Source organism: Anomaloglossus baeobatrachus, chromosome 2 (genome assembly GCF_048569485.1).
Source record: "Anomaloglossus baeobatrachus isolate aAnoBae1 chromosome 2, aAnoBae1.hap1, whole genome shotgun sequence".
Taxonomy (NCBI): domain Eukaryota; kingdom Metazoa; phylum Chordata; class Amphibia; order Anura; family Aromobatidae; genus Anomaloglossus; species Anomaloglossus baeobatrachus.
Window position 1 is genome coordinate 692,519,167 of NC_134354.1, and position 21,030 is coordinate 692,540,196.

Consider the following 21,030-nt stretch of genomic DNA (forward strand, 5'->3'; position numbering starts at 1 on the left):
GTTGAGAGTCTACCAGGAGGGGACCCCCAGACGCTCCAAGCCATGGGGACCCACCAACCAGAGATAGGTGCAGGGGAAAGAAGCCACTAGGTCACTACACCGCCACTGGGAGTAAGGGGACCAGCGGTCAAGATCAGCCTTCCTCGGGTTACCAGTTTCCATCTTACTGTGAGTAAAGGAAGCAGTTACACTGCAACCCCTTGTGTGGCCTACCTTCTTTCTGCGCCCATCAACATCATCTATCCTCTGGGGCCTGGCCCTACTTACGGAGGGTCCAACATCCAGGCTGCCACTAACACCAGCCCCAGTAGTGAGAGACTGTGCAGCGGTGGCTCCACTAAATAGTCGCAACCCGCAAGTGGCGTCACGATATAAACTGTTACCTAATCTCCCCTGTAAATATATCCCTTTTAAAAAGCATCCCCAGGGTCACGGAACTGGGTAACGGCCACCCAGTAACATCTCCCCAGCAATACACTACCCGGGACCGAGTACCCCATAGCCCTGGGTGACAAATCCACAGCATACATGGACAGGCTGTGGTTTGAAAATGTGTACAAATGTCCATATCGGCTACACATTTTTTTATCCATCGCACAGATGAGATTTGGTAAGACGCCATCTCCTCTGCTACTACTGTAATAAGATGTAAAATTTTCATCTGCAAATCTTTATAGAAATCCAGAAAGTATCCACCACATATCCCGACAGTAGGAGCTCCCGTTACAGATCTTACAATGGGGTCTAGCAGAAAAGATGGGGTCTATCAAGCTGTCACCAAGGAAACTTACTCTTTGCCAAAAACAGATGGAAAACAATGATACGCCATGATGAATTCAGACTTTGGTGTTTCCACCGATAGACTACATTAGATGAAAGCAGCACCATACGGAGAAACTCTTGGTAACACACCGTAATGTCCAAGAAGCTCCAACTTCATACTGCCACTGACATACATGAATGGTCTGTACAGGAACCTGTCACTTTGATAGACTACACCGCTAGTCCATCAGTGTGAGACACATGATCTGTTGCTAAAAGAAAGCCTCAGGATTGATTCCTTTTTGTGTCACATACTAAAAGTCCAACATTAACTTTTCCCATAGCTGGGAGTCAGAGCTAAATGTGGTTTAATGGGAAAATTGGAAACTCCTTATATACGGTTTACAGGAAAAGTCAACAACTTAACTGTGAGCGTCTGTTCTATGTGACACTATGACAGAACCCTGCAACATGAACTCCCTCCTCGTGTTACTGACCACCAAGGTTTTGGCTCACAAAGGGCTCAATTGAGAATGACTGACCTAAATTTGGAGTCCTAAAAATCTCAATGCCACTCATTAACTGAGGTTTAGCTGCACTTTCAATCTTGGAGTCTCGGTACAGAGTCATGCAGGAGGTCAGCATGAAATTCCACCAAATGAATGTCTAGGTTACACCCTATATATAAAACCATGACATGGCTAACTCTGTCACTGACCGGCAAGGGGACTACATGGCAGATCTGTGATTTAAGTCTACTTTATAATGATATTGATGCAAGCAGTGTCTTAAAGGCCCTGTCACACACAGAGATAAATCTTTGGCAGATCTGTGGTTGCAGTGAAATCATGGACATATTGTTCCATTTGTACACAGCCACAAACCTGGCACTGACTGTCCACAATTTCACTGCAACCACAGATCTGCCGCAGATTTATCTCTGTGTGTGACAGGGCCTTTAGATCAACAGATTCTTCAATCCGCCAGATCATATGGCCTAAAAACCCTCAACGTCTCTCTGTGGAAATGTGACGCCCTGGCCTATCAGGTCATCACAGGGTATTGTGCAATCTGCCCTTCTGCATGATATCCACCTCCTCCTTGGTTACGGGTCCCTGACCTTTGGTGTTGCTAAGAACAAGCTAATCAAAATCCTAGAAACACTCTGCACCACACCCACCAGACACACCAGTGGCTAACCTGAAGGGAATAGGGTCGCCCACTAGGGTGGTTGGTAAGGGGCGGTCAGGAGTGTCAGGAGACAGTCAGTCAGTGTTGAGAAGTGACTCTCGAGAGGAGAGGTCAGGAGCTGGGCTCCTTGAGACTACTATGTGGCAGACGTTGGTCTGAGCCTGGTAGAAGCTGGACCCCGGTCACAGGGGATTGTGACAAGGGGCACGGACTGTCGAAGAGGACAGCTGGCGGCCTTGTGCCATCACGGGGCAGGGCCAGGGCATGACGGGGTACGTGGACATCTAGGTCATGAGGGAGCTTCAGGCGTCCTGACAATTTATCCGATGAGGACGAAGCCTTCAAAATCCGTTCTCCACCCGCTCCAAAATCGGGGTACTAGCGCAACGAGGGGGATAGGACATTCCCACTACCCAGTCCAGAAAATCCCAAGCGTGAACCCTGAGAGCAAGCTCACCCAGTTAGCCATACTGGTGAGCGGGACCCGATTAGTTTCAGGCTAAAGGCACTAAAGAGAAGACTAGGTGCCAAGGCAAAGGTCACAGACTAACAGGCATCACCAACGGGCACAGGATCCAGGCGTGCTCCCTCCAAGCGGCAGCGGTGTCCAGAACTTTGGTTTACCACAGTTGTCGGTGTCAGCGTTATTGGAATGAGGTAGTACACCAGTGACCCTTACCGTCCCAACGGTACCTCCCTGTCACTATCACCGAGTCCTGGGGCATTCCCCCTACCCGTGGAGGGGTTAAACACCTAGCTGTCCACACCATCGCCACCGGGTACTCCCAATCGCAGTGGTGGTACTCCATCTTACCACGCACCATGGGTGGCATCACAAACGTTCCCCACCATCCCCTGTAAATACTTCCCCCTTTATTCCGAGTGGCCGCGTGACCCCGACCCTCGGGTCCGGAGACTCCTCGAGCCACCACGGATCCGGATCCGAGCAGCCTGGCAGCTGACGCGGGGGCGGCACAGAAACAGGGGATGAACTGCCGCCCGGCATTATACAAACTGTATGGGAACAAACCATTGTCTAAACAATCAGTCTCCATACAGCTGTGTAAAAAGGCCTTAAATATCGCCATTTATTATATTGTTGATTAGAGCTCATTATGGGCAAAAATCTCCTTGTGTAAATCCGCTTTATCCGCATTCATACACTGCCATATTGTCCTCTATGGCCTCTACAGTAACCTTGGCAGGTTGCAACATTCAAGTTATTTCCCCATAAACAGAATAAATGATTGTTTGGGATCTCACCCTTAAAACTCCAAATTGGGGCCATATCATCCACCTGAATGGAGGGGTGGTCTCGCAGGAGCACCACCAAAAACTGTAAGTATTGGACTAACAGAGGGAATAATTCTAATAATCTTTATACAGAGGCACAATATTCTGCAGAATTAAGGCCGCTTTACACGCTGCGATATTGTTACCGATATCGCTAGCGTGCGTACCCGCCCCCATCGTTTGTGCAACACGGGCAAATCGCGCGGACCCGTCACACTAATTACCTGCCTAGCAACGTAGCTGTGACCGGGAAACCGTTCGGCGTCACATCGACGTCACTAAGCGGCCGCCCAATCAAAGCAAAGGGGCGGAGATGAGCGGGACGTAACATCCCGCCCACCTCCTTCCTTGCTCATTGCTGTCGGGATGCAGGTAAGGTGAGGTTCCTCGTTCCTGCAGTGTCACACATAGCGATGTGTGCTGCCGCAGGAATGACGAACAACATCGTCACAGCATTAGCAACGATGCTTTTTGCGACGATTCAAAATCGCTCATAGGTGTCACACAACAACATCGCTGAAGTGGCCGGATGTGCGTCACAAATTCCATGACCCGAGGAATATTACACGCGTTTCCACTACTACATTCAATGGGGTACATGGGACCCCTGTATCAGCAGATGACTGCACAACCCAACACAACCGAGGAACTCCATAACTGAGCCACTGAGAAGTGGAAAACGTTTATCTGATGAGATTATATTCAAAGCTGCTTCATGAGAACGATGGCGGAATGGGTAGAATTCCCAACACCCCACAATAAAAGGGGTGGCAAAAATCTATAAAGACTGGCTGTAACTGTGACCCCTTTTACACCATTTGTGAAACCAATTCTGACCCAATAAATGTCCATATGGTTAGCACTTATATAACAGGGCAACGCAACATTAATGCATCTTAAAGAGTAAATGTTGTTTTAATTTTTAATTCATAAATCAATAGTACACATGAAAATAAGCAACTTTGTAATATATCTTATCAAACAAATCTGCTTCTTTCTCTGCCAGAATTGATCAGTCATTATCACAATTCTCAATTCTGAGGTAAAATCTGTATTCAGTGAAAACTTTCCCATTACTGAGATAGGAGATGACAGTTGGTGCTGATGAGATTCTATGTAAATAGAAGGGGCGGAGCTCTGCATCTAGCTCCTCTCTCTGCCTCTAGCTCCTACCTCTGCCTCTAGCTTCTCCTTTTAGCACTTCCCACCGCCCACATTAGATTGGTCACCATAATTGGAGGGGGGTTGTATAGGGGCCTATGGATTGTCAGCCATGTTCTGCTAGCCTGACATGGATTGATCGCTTACTGATAATTTATGATAGATGTTTGGCAGTGATGTTGTCGCAGGGCTGCTTAATGAATAAAACTCTAACTGGAATGAATTAACTAGATCACCAATAAAGAGTTAAATTCTGATGTAAAGCCCCAGAGACAATTAATAAGATTGGTTTTCACTCAATGTACATTGAGTTCCGAGAAAGCATATAGATAAATACAAACAGGTGGTGCGAGGACTGGTTTCTTTATGAAGCTTCATATGGACCCGGGGTGACAATAACACAGCAGCCATTTTCCTGTTTTATACATTTGGGAACAATTCTCGGTCATAAACATCCAGATGTAAATGAATGTCTAAGTGAAATGTGCTGAAACCAAGTGGGTGCAAAAACCAGAATTATACATGACGTCTCCAGACACCTAATATGATCTCCACATATATGCACTTATGGCAACTGAACGGTCATTTAAGCTCAGATGACAGTTTGTGAGACATATGCCAATCAAGCCGAACAGGGGGAGGAGTCTGTAACGCGGCATTCCTGCTCTCCCTCTCCTCCTGTAGGGTCACGTCACTCATTGCCGTGGCTGGGTCCCTCCGCGCTGCCCAGTGGACTCCCTACCTCTCCATGTGGGCTTCTTCCTCCCTGCCTTCCGGAGACTGTGAGCGCGTCATAAGGCCTACGGGAGCACTCCTAAAGGGTCTCTTAAAGGGTCAGAGCGCAACTCCCAGGAAGTGCCTCCTAGCCTACTGCTGAGAGGCACTGTGTATTTAGGGCAAGCTCCCACTTAGGGAGTTGCCTGTTCAACACCTTAGCTTAGCTAGTCAGTGTCGCGGGCGGGGAGGACGCCACTGCGCTGCGCTCGCTAACGCTCGGATCCGGCGCTGCTGCGATGGCTGCTCGGTAGCTCGAACGGTGGGCCGGATCCGGGGACTCGAGCGGCGCTCCTCTCCCGTGAGTGAAATGGTGGTTGGTTTGGGGAATTTAGTCCGTGACGCCACCCACGGGTCGTGGTGAAGATAGGCACCACCGCTGCTGATGGATCCCGGGAGTGATGGTAAGGAGCAGCTGGGATGTTGTTTTCCCCCTCCGTGGGTAGGGGTTGGTGGTCTCGGGGCCCAATGATGTGACGGGGAGGCAGGGTTGGTGAGGTGCAGGTTTGCAGGGACAGCACGGCGCGGTGCCGGATGGCACGGGTGTACTCACTCAGCAAGAAAGGTACAAAGTCCTCAGTAAACCAAACGGCTGGATGGACGGGTCCCGCAGCCGGCTGCAGTGTCTCTCCCCGGACAGGTGATGGCGGCTGTCTTTCCCTGCACCCTGATGTTCTCCTTCTGACTACTATAGATTCCCAACGGTAGTCCGCTCCCTGGTGTATGGGTACTGGAGGAGCCCGTTTGCCCGCAGGCGCTGGCCCTTGGGTCTCTAGCCTTAGGCGGTAGCTGTATACCCTCACGGTGTGGGCGGTTGCCTTCAATCGGGACTTTTGCTGTTATGAAACCCCTGTGGTTCTAGTCACATTCGGATCTGACTATTGACGGTGGCTCCAAGCCTGGTCGGGGTCCGATGGCCCTGCCTGGGTGTGCTGGCTTCACTTCGCTCCCCGGTCGGTACCGGCGGGCCGTCGCCCGACCCCGGTCCTACGGTTCCGCGTTGCTTCACCACTCCTGCAGACGGCCACCACCGTCTGCCAACCTTGCTGTCAGTGCCTGGGCCACAAACCCAGACACCCAAGTGTTTACTGCTCTCACTTCCAACTCCTAAACTGTTCTGTCACTTTTCCCGCCTCCAGGACTGTGAACTCCTCGGTGGGTGGGGCCAACCGCTTGGCTCCGCCCCACCTGGTGTGGACATCAGACACTGGAGGGAGGCAACAAGGATTTTGTGTTTGGCTGGTGTCCCTGTCTAATGGGGGTGGGGGGTGTTTGTGTGTTATCTGTGACGACCTGGCTAGGCCAGGGTGCCACATCAGTGTCCAGTAATCCATCTAGCTAGTTGTCAGGTCCCCTTGGCTGTCCCATCCGTTCAGTCCTGTTGATTCCCTGCCTGTCAGTTGCGTTTCATCGGTGCCAGTGTCCCTGCCTGCCCGTCCCTCCAACCTCAGCTATCCCAGTGGCCCTCGCCACACCAGAGACTTTGCCTGTCCGTCTTGTCTGTGCCTCGAGCCTCAGCTATCCCAGTGGCTCTCACCACACAAGAGACTGTGCCTGTCCGTCCCAGTCATGCCTCCAGCCTTGGGTAAACCGGTGGCCCTAGCTACACCAGAGATTGCCCACCTTGGCCTTGCCTTCTGCCTCTGCTACTCTCGTGGTCCCTGTTTACACTTAAGACTCAGTCTTGTCTGCTCCTTTGTCCGCCCCTGACCTGGGGGTCAGCTGCTACCGTCCTGGCCTTTAACCCACAAAGGGGTAGGTCCGGGGTCTCTCTGTGGTTCACTGGGTCCACTTCAGCTTGCCTCAGCACCATTTCCGGCAGCAAGCGTGACACCGTCTATTTGATATTTTACCCCAGTGGATATCTTGTTTGAGATAGGGGCTTGGGATTAATGAAACTGTCTAAACAAAAACCCTGCCTTTATTACCCAATCATACCACAGCCTTCATTTCTCAAAAGAGCTATAAAAAATGAAAGCTGTGCTGCAATTGCTTGCTTTCGGCAGAAATTACAGTTTTTCTTTTAGGTAATTTTGGGAATCTTCCACTCTTGTTTTCGCTGAAGTGCAATAGAGGACTAAAATTGTACTTTGTAGTAAGGGAACCTGCCTCTACTCCATGGTGTCTGTGGTTTGGGTTACATAGCAGGTTGCTGTTGAAGTGGTTCTCCCATTATATTCATTAAAGGGTTTGTCTAGACAAGAAAAAAAGTTCCTCAAGAAATTGAATCTCTGAGGCCTGCGACACACATCCGTGCCGCCGGCACGTGTTTGTCATTTTTTACATGTACCGGCGGCACGGAGACACATACAGCAATGCTACCCTATGGTAGCAAGCACACAAGTAAAACCACACGGAACGTGTGTCCATGTGCGTTTGTACGTGTGTGCGTTTTTCAAAGCACTGACATGTCAGTTTTTTCTCCGGCAGCACGGGTGTCACACGGCCCGCACCCGTACTACACGGGTGTAGTGTGGATGCGGTTCCGTGTGACACGCGCCGGAGAAAACACACGTGTCAGTGAAAAAAAAAAAAAACATTTACTCACCTTCTCCTGACCTCCTGTCTCTGCCGCTGCTGCCTCTTGCTGCCGACCGCCGCTCATTATTCTCATTTAATATTCACTTCACTGCCTGGCAGCAGCAGCAGCGGGGAGACAGGAGGGCTGGAGACCGAAGATCAGCACCACGGACAGCAGGAAGGACCAGGTGAGTATGTAAATTACCGGTTCTACGTGTGCCATCGCGGATAGCACACGTAGAACACACGTGTCCCGCACGTACCAGAGACACGTACTTACCTGCATGCAACACGCAGGGGAAATACGTGTCTCTCGGCACGTGCGTGATTTTCACGTGAATGTGGCAGAGGCCTGAAAAATAGCATATAGTTGATGGTGACCTACCAACACCCACCTGTATCCAGTGCAGCCTGCTCTGTTATCTTCACCAATATTTCACCAGCCGCAGGACTGCTGCATCCAGGGATTGCCTGCAGCGCTCAGGTGACTTGAGCAGTGCGTCATTAGACGTTTTTCTGTTTACAGTCCCCTGATTGCTGCTGCCAATCTCGCAGGGGTACTGCGGCTGATACTGTAGTTTTATGATGTCTACAATTCCTGTACAGACCATGGATCAACCTGCTCTGTATTCAGGTGGGTGCCAGTAGGTGAATGTCAATTAGTTATTTTTAAAGATCAAAGCCCTCGAGGAACTTTACTTTCTGCCTTGGCCTCACAATAGGTGATAAATGTCCATTTGTTGGGGGGACCTCATGGCTGGTTACCCTAATGAACACTAGATCTTTAAAATTAGCTGTGATGGAGAACAACTGCAAAGAGAGTCTCGTAAATCTGTGCATGACATGAATGGACATTTCATGTAATTCAGATTGGTGTAATACAGAGAAATTTCTCCCACGGCTAAGAGCTGATCACTGCTGGTCCTAGTATTCAGACGTCCACTGATTAGCTTATTGCCAGTAAACAATTCTAACAAAATGAAATTAGACAATCCCTTTAAAACATGATGAGAAAATGCCAGTCTACACCATGTTCCAAATTATTATGCAAATTATATGTTTCTCTGATTTTCCTAAATGGTTGGTGCAAATGACAGTCAGTCTAACAAAAGTCATCACCCATTAGAGTATACATCGAATTCTATTGAAGAATCCTCCCAATGATATCAGTATAATCTTCAAAATTTAAAAAAAAAATCAAAATGCACTGTTCCAAATTATTAGGCACAGTAGAGTTTCTAAACATTTTATATGTTTTAAAGAACTGAAAATGCTCATTTGTGGAATTTGCAGCATTAGGAGGTCACATTCACTGAAATAAAAAGGTACTTAAATCCAAAACATCCTAACAGGCTAAGTTACATGTTAACATATGAACCCTTCTTTGATATCACCTGCACAATTCTTGCATCCATTGAACTTGTGAGTTTTTGGAGAGTTTCTGCCTGAATTTCTTTGCATGATGTCAGAATAGCCTCCCAGAGCTGCTGTTTTGATGTGAACTGCCTCCCACCCTCATAGATCTTTTGCTTGATGATACTCCAAAGGTTCTCTATAGGGTTGAGGTCAGGGGAAGATGGTGGCCACACCATGAGTTTATCTCTTTTTATGCCCATAGCAGCCAATGACACAGAGGTATTCTTTGCAGCATGAGATGGTGCATTGTCATGCATGAAGATGATTTTGCTTGTGAAGGCACGTTTCTACTTTTTTTTACCATGGAAGAAAGTTGTCAGTCAGAAACTTTATATACTTTGTAGAGGTCATTTTCCCACCTTCAGGAATCCTGAAGGAGCCTACCAGATGTCTCCCCACGATTCCGGCCCAAAACATGATTCCTCCACCTCCTTGCTGATATTGAAGCCTTGTTGGGACATAATGGCCATCCACCAACCAACCATCCACTACTCCATCAGTAAACAAGAAAATTAGTCTTGATGTATGTCTGGGCCCACTGCAACCATTTCTGCTTGTGAGCACTGGTTAGGGGTGGCAGAATAGTAGGTTTATGCACCACAGCAAGCCTTTGAAGGATCCTACACCTTGAGGTTTGAGAGACTCCAGAGGCGCCAGCAACTTCAAATATCTGTTTGCTGGTTTGTAATAGCTTTTTAGCAGCTGCTCTCTTAATCCGATGGACTTGCCTGGCAGAAACCTTCCTTATTCTGCCTTTATCAGCACGAACCCATATGTGCTCAGAATCAGTCACAAATCTCTTCACAGTGCGATGATCACGCTTACGTTTTCGTGAAATATCTAATGTTTTCATCCCTTGTCCAAGGCATTGCACTATTTGATGCTTTTCAGCAGCAGAGAGATACTTTTTGTTTCCCATGTTACTTTAAAACTGTGGCCTGCTTAATATTGTGGAACATCCAGTTTTACTTTTATTGGGCTCACCTGGCAAACTAATTATCACAGGTATCTGAAATTGATTTCAGTGAGCCAAAGAACCCTGAGACACAATACCATCAATGAGTTTCATTGGAAAAAAATTTAAAAAATAATCGTTATGACACTTAAATTAATTTGCATAATAATTTGGAACATGGTGTATATCACCGGCATCTGTCCCATCCCTGGATCTTTGGAGAACATGTGATAGACTTTCTGATGCAGAATACAAGGAATCTTTCTTTATTTCTACGTTTTCAGGTATAGTTAGTAATGGCTATGGGTAATTGTCACTTCTTACCTCTGCAGACACTGCCTTGGGATACCACAGGCTCACTACACGCAGCACACAGCCTCTTCTTTTTCAGTACTTTCTCATGGAAAATGTGACGTTCACCCCCCGTGGGCTGTAAAGGAAACAACATCAAGATTAAACATGACCACAAGTCTAACAGAGTCAGTGGGAGACTAAATTATTGCAATCTTTGTACCAAGAGATTTCTAAAATTATGGGTTTAGAAAATATTTCCAGTTGTACAAAAAAAGAAAACTATTCTAGAATTTAAGGAGTACGGTATTAAACATGGGAATAAAATGTCATAGAATTAATCAGCCACGTAAATAAGAAGGAATTTTCATTATTTTGAATCAGATGACTCGATTGGGACTGACTTAGAGAAGGCTGTTTGACTTAGAAGGGTGCGGGACTTAAAAGGGTGCGGGACTTAAAAGGGTGCATGACTTAGAAGGCTGAGTGACTTAGAAGGCTGCGTGACTTAGAAAAGTACATGACTTAGAAAGGTGCATAACTTAGAAGGGTGCGGAACTTAGAAGGGTGCGTAACTTAGAAGGGTGCATGACTTAGAAGGGTTCGTGACTTAGAAGGGTGCGGAACTGAGAAGGGTGCGGAACTTAGAAGGGTGTGGATCTTAGAAGGGTGCGTGACTTAGAAGGGTGCGGAACTGAGAAGGGTGCGGAACTTAGAAGGGTGTGGATCTTAGAAGGGTGCGTGACTTAGAAGGGTGCATGACTTAGAAGGGTGCGTGACTTAGAAGGGTGCGGAACTGAGAAGGGTGCGGAACTTAGAAGGGTGTGGATCTTAGAAGGGTGCGTGACTTAGAAGGGTGCATGACTTAGAAGGGTGCGTGACTTAGAAGGGTGCGGAACTGAGAAGGGTGCGGAACTTAGAAGGGTGTGGATCTTAGAAGGGTGCATGACTTAGAAGGCCATGTGACTTAGAAGGGTGCAGTTCTTAGAAGGGTGCGGTTATTAGAAGGGTGAGGGACTCAGAAGCCTGCGTGCACACAAAGTTTTTTGAGGCTTTCAAAAACCAAGCGTTTTTTAAGTGGACACTTTAGTAAACCTTCTTTTTTAGAGTTAATTTTTAGAAGACTTTTTGTTTTCCTGAAACAGTTTGGAAGACGTTTTGAAGAAATTTTGAAGAGTTTTCTTTTTTTCCCAGAAGATTTTTTTGCAGCCTTTTGATTTGACAGGGCTTTGTTTGGAACAGATTCAACAAAGTGACATGCACCTTCTTCTCTCCTAACAGGCATTTTTCAAGACCTCTTCAAAGAAAAAATCATCAAAAACTATGAACAGCAAGGTGGATTTCCCATTGAAATTAATAAATTAATACATTTTCCAAGCGTTTTTAGGCAGATTCTGAGGATTGTAAAAACTTTAAACACCCTATTAGATATTTCTGAGTGGAGTAAAATGTTGAGGGTAAGAATTGAGTAAACTGAAATACTTGATTCAGCCATTTCATAGACTCAAATATATAGTTTAGTTGATGTAGCTTAACATATATTTATGAATGTTTTTGTTTTTTACTAACACATATATACTGAAAATATATTTAGTGATTTTCCTTAATTCAATATATTAGTATATGTAACTTCAAAGATGGCTCCTGCATCGTGGACAACACCTAAGGTGATAAGGAGATTGTAAACACCCAAAGTGTTACGGGGGGCTGTCTGATAATAACCTAAAGGAGTATCAGACAGTCAGGGTCCACCGTGCAAAGACTCTGCTGCAGACTATGGCAGAGTGCAATACCTCTGTTAACTCACAGAAAGATATAATAAGAAAGTAAAGCAATTCCTCCCTTACTTGGAGGGTGTGTGGAATGATCTCTGTTAATAATCACAGAGACAAAGGCAATGTGTGCGAAATGGCACCTACCTAGGTCCGCTCTTCTAGTGGTGCAAAAGAGACGAACAGCAGCGCAAGCCGCACAAAGCTCCTACCTGCGTTCGCTCCACTAGTGTGCGAGGACACGAACCACTAGATATGGCACCTGCCTAGGTCCGCTCTTCTAGTGGTGCAAAAGAGACGAACAGCAGCGTAAGCCGCACAAAGCTCCTACCTCTGTTCGCTCCCCTAGTGTGCGAGGATACGAACAACTGCTAGTCGCAGTATAAGGAACGTTACCCTAGCGGCAACGTCCACCTACGAGTCGAACCACAAGGCCCAGCCAGACCATGTGCCTCAGGCACCTGCCTATGTCCGCTCCCCTAAGAGGTAAGGATACGGACAGCAGCCGAAGCTGTAAGGTATAAGAACGCTACCCTGCCGGTAGCGCTCACCTAGCATAGACAGAGGAATGCCTAGAGGAACGCGCACAGAGCGTCTACTCTTATGCATGAACCAAGAGGACTGAGCGCCATGCAGCGTGTGTCAGGGTCTTATATAGACTCTGTGCCTCATCCAAGATGGAGGACACCAGAGCCAATCCGCTGCCAGAACGACAGGAGTGACATCATGCTGGCCTATCACCGAGCAAGGCATCACAAGCACATGACCAGCGACCAATCGGCATGGAAGGTGTCAGAGACATGTGACCTCGTGTCAGCGATGATGTCACCCGCACATGTGCAATGGCTCCAAGATAGGACTTAGTCTCCGGCGCTCGCACATGTGCAGTAGCAAGAAATCTGGACTTAGTCTCCAGCGCTCGCACATGTGCAGTAGCAAGAAATCTGGACTTAGTCTCCAGCGCTCGCACATGTGCAGTAGCAGGAAATCTGGACTTAGTCTCCAGTGCTCGCAGCAACCGTAACAGTACCTCCCCCTCAAGGGCCCCCCTCCCGGCGACGCAGGTAATCAGCAACTAAGTTGGGAGCATGGACAGCCTCCTCAGGCTCCCAAGAGCGATGTTCCGGGCCGTAACCCTCCCAATCTATCAAGAAGAACCTGCGCCCTCTAACCATCTTAGAACCAACTATGGCTCGTACCTCATAGCTAGAGCGAGAGGAATCAGAGGCAGGAGAGTGCACTTCACGAGTGTGAGGTAAAATAGCCGGCTTTAGCAGTGAGACATGGAATTTGTCATGAATCCTAAGATGGACGGGTAACTTCAATTGGTAGACTACAGGATTTACCTGTCGAAGAACCTCATAAGGACCCAGGAAGCGAGGAGCAAATTTGACAGAGCTCACTCTAAGTCTCACGTGTTTTGCAGAGAGCCACACAAAGTCCCCTGGAGAAAAGACAGGAGCCGGGCGACGAAACCGATCGGACACCGTCTTCATACGGTCCTTAGCTGCTTGGATCGACTCTTGAGTCCGATCCCAAACCTCTCTGGCATTAGTTGCCCAGTCGGCCACAAGAGGAGGAGGTGCAGCAGCGGGAAACGGTACCGGTACCCTAGGGTGTTGCCCATTATTGAGTACAAACGGTGTCTGCCCAGTGGCCTCAGCCAGCGAATTGTTAAGGGCAAATTCTGCCCAGGGTAGGAGGGAGGACCAGTTATCGTGGTTCTCAGCAACAAAGTGTCGAAGGTATATAATCATAGATTGATTGGTACGCTCAACCAAACCATTGGTCTCCGGATGGTATGCCGAAGAGAGATTCAACTCAATTTGCAGAAGGCTACAAAGATCTCGCCAGAAACGGGAAGTAAATTGCGGGCCTCTATCACAAATGATACGATCTGGCATCCCGTGAAGCCTAAAGACATGCTTGAGGAATAGTTTGGCTAGTACCCTGGAAGATGGGATTCTCGATAACGGTACGAGATGAACCATCCGGGAGAAATGGTCCGTAATGACCCACACAAATCTATGTCCCTGTGAACATGGAAGATCACCCACAAAGTCCATGCCTACCACCTCCCATGGTCTATCTGGCACTGGTAAAGGATGCAAGAGCCCAGCCGGTCTCTGCCGTGATGGACGGTTGCGAGCACACGAGTAGCAGGAACCGACATATCTCTTGACGTCGCTGGCTAAGTGTGGCCACCAATACCACCTCTCCAGTAACTCTCGTGTCCGCCTAATACCAAAATGCCCACCCACCTTTGAGGTGTGGGCCCATGACAGTATATCATTCTGTCGATCAGGCGGAACAAAGGTCTTGCCCGGTGGGATTTGGTCTAACGTCACAGGGGAGAGCGTATGAAAAACCCTGGATGGAAGGATAAGACGAGGTTCATCAATCTCTTCCTGGGTAGAAAGCATAGAGCGAGACAGGGCGTCTGCCTTGTTATTCTTACTCCCCGACAGATAGTTGATGGAGAAGTGAAAGCGGGAGAAAAACAAGGACCAGCGGGCTTGGCGAGGATTCAGACGCTGAGCGGTTTGTAAGTACGTCAGATTCTTATGGTCTGTATAGACCTGGAAAGGATGTTTCGCTCCTTCCAGCAAGTGACGCCACTCCTCCAAGGCTAATCTCAAGGCGAGCAGTTCCCTATCCCCAATGGTATAGTTTCTCTCTGCCGGTGAAAAGGTTTTCGCAAAGAAGAAACACGGCCTTTTTCTACCTGCACCGTTCTTTTGATACAAGACCGCACCAGCACCCACAGAAGAGGCATCAACCTCTAAGAGGAAGGGCTTACTCTCATCGGGTCTTTGAAGAACGGGAGCAGTTGAAAAGTGTCTTTTTACTGCCTCAAAAGCCTGAGATGTCTCAGTAGACCAGGCTTTGGGATTAGCACCTTTCTTAGTCAAGGCCACCAAAGGGGCCACCAAAGTAGAAAAATGGGGTATGAACTGCCTGTAATAATTTATGAATCCTAAGAAGCGTTGCACCGCCTTCAAGGAATGAGGTTCGGACCATTGCAGGACAGCAGAGAGCTTCGCAGGATCCATAGCCAGGCCCTCTTGTGAGATAATGTAACCCAAAAAAGGCAATGAGGACTGCTCGAATACACATTTCTCGAGTTTAGCAAACAATGAGTGCTTCCTTAAACGGGAAAGGACACGAACGACATCCTGACGATGAGTCTCCAGATCAGGAGAAAAAATCAGGATGTCGTCCAGATACACCACTACTGAGGATAACAGTAAATCCCTGAACACATCGTTTACGAAGTCCTGAAATACTGCGGGTGCATTACATAACCCAAAAGGCATGACAAGGTATTCATAGTGGCCGTCTCGGGTGTTAAAAGCGGTCTTCCATTCGTCACCCTTTCGAATTCGTACCAAGTTATACGCACCCCGCAGATCCAACTTCGTAAAAACTTGAGCTCCTCTCAGTCTGTCAAAGAGCTCCGAAATTAAAGGTAATGGGTATTTGTTCTTTATTGTGATTGCGTTGAGACCCCTGTAATCTATGCAGGGACGCAAATCACCCTCTTTCTTCCGAACAAAGAAAAACCCAGCTCCCGCGGGAGAGACAGACTTACGAATGAACCCCTTCTCTAAACTCTCTCTTATATAGGTCGACATGGCCTCCGACTCAGGTATCGACAGGGGGTAAACCCTGCCTTTAGGTGGAACCGAACCTGGGATAAGGTCTATGGCACAGTCATACGGCCTATGGGGTGGAAGAACCTCAGCACCCTGTTTGGAGAACATGTCAGCGAAATCCAGATAGGGTGTAGGTATGGGAGAGAGATCAGTAGATGCAACCGCAATGACCTTAGGTGGTAAGGGAAGACATCGGGACTGACATTTCGAACCCCAACTAATAATGCTGTCAGACTCCCAGTCAATGTGAGGAGCATGAGTCCGAAGCCATGGGAGACCCAGAAGGACGTCGTCTATACCCTCAGGCAAAACAAGAAAAGAAATCTCCTCTATGTGACCCTGAGACAGGGAAATGCGCAAGGGAACTGTCCTCAATGTAATGGAGTCAGACAACATAGTTCCATTAACAACACGGACAGGAATAGGCGCCTCTAACATGATAGAGGGAATATTGTGTCCCTTTACAAATCCTGAGGACACAAAAGTCCCGTCAGCTCCGGAATCCACAAAAGCCATAATAGGCCATGTATTCTCAGATAACGAGAGCTGACCTGGGATACAACACTTAGAGGGTGCAGAAGACGTCTCTAGTAACCCCCCTCTAATGGTTACTAGGCCAGGGAGTTTCCCTGACGACTAGGACACTTGTTGGCATAGTGCCCAGCCTGACGACATACGTAACATATAGGAGGACCAGACTTGCGTAGTCTGGAAGACGTATGACCTAACTCCATAGGAGTGGGAGATGTTTCAGATGCTGAGGAAGATGGTAGTGGATCCTCAACAACTGGAATAGCCCGATGCTTAGTGCGTGAGGAAGAGACCTCGAGTCTACGTTCCTTATGGCGTACATCGATCCTCGTTGCTACTGTGATCAAGTCCTCCAGAGAAGCAGGGACCTCACGAGTAGCAAGAGCATCCTTGACATAGCCTGCCAACCCTCTCCAGAAGATAGGAATCAACACCTTCTCTGGCCAATCTAGTTCTGCCACCAGAGTTCTAAAAGCAATGGCATAAGAACTAGTGGATAACGAACCCTGAGATAGATCTAACAGTCTCAGAGCCGCATCATGGGTAACCTGCGGACCCATGAATACCGCCTTAAGAGCATCAAGAAAGTCTTGATGTCTCAGAGTAACCACATCAGAGCGCTCCCATAGGGGAGTCGCCCATTCTAAGGCTTTGTCCTGAAGTAAGGAGATGATAAAGCCTACTCTGGACCTCTCCGTAGAGAAGCGAGAAGAGTTGACCTCTAGGTGTATCTGACACTGACTAATGAAACCACGACATGATCTGGCATCGCCAGAATATCTGTTTGGCAGAGCAAGTCGAGGATCATGTGCAGATGTCACCATGGTCTGAGGTTTATCCTCTATACTCTTGAGCCGTGACTCAAGTACTTGTATGTAACGGTGTAACTGCTGATATTCTGCCATAACTGCCAGACCCTTTGCTCAGTCCTAATGTTACGGGGGGCTGTCTGATAATAACCTAAAGGAGTATCAGACAGTCAGGGTCCACCGTGCAAAGACTCTGCTGCAGACTATGGCAGAGTGCAATACCTCTGTTAACTCACAGAAAGATATAATAAGAAAGTAAAGCAATTCCTCCCTTACTTGGAGGGTGTGTGGAATGATCTCTGTTAATAATCACAGAGACAAAGGCAATGTGTGCGAAATGGCACCTACCTAGGTCCGCTCTTCTAGTGGTGCAAAAGAGACGAACAGCAGCGCAAGCCGCACAAAGCTCCTACCTGCGTTCGCTCCACTAGTGTGCGAGGACACAAACCACTAGATATGGCACCTGCCTAGGTCCGCTCTTCTAGTGGTGCAAAAGAGACGAACAGCAGCGTAAGCCGCACAAAGCTCCTACCTCTGTTCGCTCCCCTAGTGTGCGAGGATACGAACAACTGCTAGTCGCAGTATAAGGAACGTTACCCTAGCGGCAACGTCCACCTACGAGTCGAACCACAAGGCCCAGCCAGACCATGTGCCTCAGGCACCTGCCTATGTCCGCTCCCCTAAGAGGTAAGGATACGGACAGCAGCCGAAGCTGTAAGGTATAAGAACGCTACCCTGCCGGTAGCGCTCACCTAGCATAGACAGAGGAATGCCTAGAGGAACGCGCACAGAGCGTCTACTCTTATGCATGAACCAAGAGGACTGAGCGCCATGCGGCGTGTGTCAGGGTCTTATATAGACTCTGTGCCTCATCCAAGATGGAGGACACCAGAGCCAATCCGCTGCCAGAACGACAGGAGTGACATCATGCTGGCCTATCACCGAGCAAGGCATCACAAGCACATGACCAGCGACCAATCGGCATAGAAGGTGTCAGAGACATGTGACCTCGTGTCAGCGATGATGTCACCCGCACATGTGCAATGGCTCCAAGATAGGACTTAGTCTCCGGCGCTCGCACATGTGCAGTAGCAAGAAATCTGGACTTAGTCTCCAGCGCTCGCACATGTGCAGTAGCAAGAAATCTGGACTTAGTCTCCAGCGCTCGCACATGTGCAGTAGCAAGAAATCTGGACTTAGTCTCCAGCGCTCGCACATGTGCAGTAGCAGGAAATCTGGACTTAGTCTCCAGTGCTCGCAGCAACCGTAACACAAAGTTTGGAACAACCAATCCAGTAGAGACTATGCAAGTTGCTACACGCCCTGAGCCCGACCTGCGTTATTTGATTGGACTATTTATTTTCTCTACACCCTTTTCTTATCTAGAACTATAAAGTTTTGTGAACAATAAACTCACATAGAATCTCTGGCGTCTGTCATGGAGAAGGTTCATAACTGACTCCGTTATTTCAGTCTTTATCATGTGCACACATGACATTATAATCTGAACATGGCAGTCAGACCCATTGTAAGAGACCCATTGTAGTCCACACGTCAACAAAAATACATTCACCATGAACACTTATTCGAAACCTCAATTATTTGTTACAGCAGAGAAAGTTCAACAAACACCATGTAAAGTACGGTACATCTACAGTACTTGTAATGCTGCTGCAAGTATATCAAATACAAAAGCGATGGGACATTTTAAGATCAAGCCATTATTGGAAAATCTAAAAAAAAAAAAATTAATTGTCCAATGTGTACAACTCTTTCAATATTTCAGGATTATGGCACACGGCATCCACTTTCTACAGGGAGAGTCATTGTCACATTACAGAGGATGTTTGCAAACAGAGATCCTGTTACATGACTATCAATATACTATTGTATCATCATCTGATTGTGCAGTGGCAACTACAATGGCATGGATGGCAGGACAATAGCTAACGAGAGGAGCAATCATTGACAGTTTCCAGTCTGTTATGCCGAACGAGTTTTGCCGAAGGCCTTCTGATTATCGTACAATACTCAAAATCTCAACAGTAGGTAACAGTAAAGCCCCTGTCACATTTAACGACTTACCAGCGATCCCGAAAATGATGCGACCTGATAAGGATCGCTGGTAAGTCGCAGGGAGGTCGCTGGTGAGATGTCACAGTCAGACCTTACCAACGATGCAGTAACAATGAGTGACCTGTATAACGATGAGCGACCTGTATAGGAGGTTGTTGGTAGGTGTCAAACACAGCGATGTGTCCTGCCCAGCAGGACATCGGCTTTGAAGAAAATAAACCAGCAGGGGGGGCCAGGTCGCTGCTTAGTGTCACACATAACGAGATCGCTGGTTAGACCCCCGATTACATCACAAAACCTGTGACTCAGCAGCGATCTCACTAGCGATCTCGTTATGTGAGAAGCACCCCTTAGACACGTTTTAGGTAGTTTTTTGTTAATACCTATGAAGCCAGGTCATCAAAAATGTTGTCTTTTTTAAGAATGGTTCATAGTCTACAAGATTTATTTGCACATCAGTTTTTAAGGCTTCATTCACTCTTGAGTTTTGACATCCCAAATGTCTTTTCTCTTTTTTTAGGAACAGACAAGAGGAATTAATGACAAGAATGGATCCATTACATAACTGACGTAAACTAAAGTAGAGGGAGCCAGTGATTATTACATTAAAGCACCACTCGGCTTTTTTTTTATTTCACCACGAGAGTGAGGCTTTAAATCTAAATTCTCTTCCCCTTGTCTTATACTCACCTTTCGGCAGCTTCATCTGTTATTACCGCCGCTCCGGTCAGCTTCCCGCAGTTTGTGACCTGCCGTTTGCTCCACTGTTTCATGAAGCGGACCAGAGGTCACAACTCAATACAAGTCAACGAGAGCCTCTTTCTGGCTCTCATAGACTTCTATTGAGCACTTCTGTACTTGTGTTGTAACTTCTGACTTCAGGCCAGTAAGACGTTACGGGCATAACATGCCGTCACGAGACTGGAGCGACGTAAAAAAAATCTGAAAATACTGGAGGTTGATTGCTTGTGAATTAGATTAACACTAGAACTACTGGACTCGTGACACCTATATAGAAATACATGGTGCAAAGTAGTCAAAATGACTACCTCAGTAGTTCTAGTGTTAAAAGCCCCATTTCAGCACTGAAAAAAACCCAGCTGAAAAAGTGGTTTAAAAGTGAATCATTTTAAAAACGGCCACATAACGGAACCCAAACGGACCTCATGATAATCGAAGGGGGCCCTCTGCTTACGTCTGCATCAGTTATGTAACAAATCCATTTTTTACATTAACTCCATTCTTCTGTTCCTAAAAACAGAACAAACAAATGAAATGTCAAAATGGAAGTGTAAACATAGCCCTACGGACCCCATACATATTAATAAATCTGTCATCGGAGATAAGAATCTGGCATGTCCGATTTTGGATTGATGATCATTTTGTTCTCGGTGAGATAAGGCACCACCATTGGGGTCTAGCATAAGCTCTCTGGTAGAGAACACAGCCGAATGCTCTGCCTATGGAGGAGTCAGGAGATATGCGCTGTCCTAATGATTGCTGATTCCGCTAGCTTTTGAGTATGGGGCCCCTTACAGATCATTTTGCTTACAAACGTGGCGGATCACTGACTTTGTACTATGCGAGAATCCAAGTCCTTTCATCTGGATCACACAAGTGGAAAAGCACAAGAATCTGTGATACACTTCAGATGTAGGTGTGTTCTCCATCCCATCACACAAGCATTTATAATTTACTGTAGACTGATGACAGCAGAATCTATAATCTATGCACTATGTTATCATGACAATGATGGAGAAATCATCTCATCTTCTCATGTGGGTCCTGCATATCTATCATGTATATCAGCATAAGTATTGCAT

At 47.3% G+C, this 21,030-nt stretch overlaps 1 protein-coding gene across 4 annotated transcripts in view; it reads right to left on the reverse strand.

The window, feature by feature from the left end:
- Positions 1 to 21,030, reverse strand: part of TNS2 (tensin 2) — a 261,754-nt gene that overhangs the window by 94,013 nt on the left and 146,711 nt on the right. For all 4 annotated transcript variants that reach the window (XM_075337232.1, XM_075337231.1, XM_075337234.1 and 1 more), the window contains exon 2: positions 10,397 to 10,502. In XM_075337232.1, the coding sequence (XP_075193347.1) occupies positions 10,397 to 10,502 (106 nt within the window). The remainder of the gene's footprint in view (positions 1 to 10,396; positions 10,503 to 21,030) is intronic.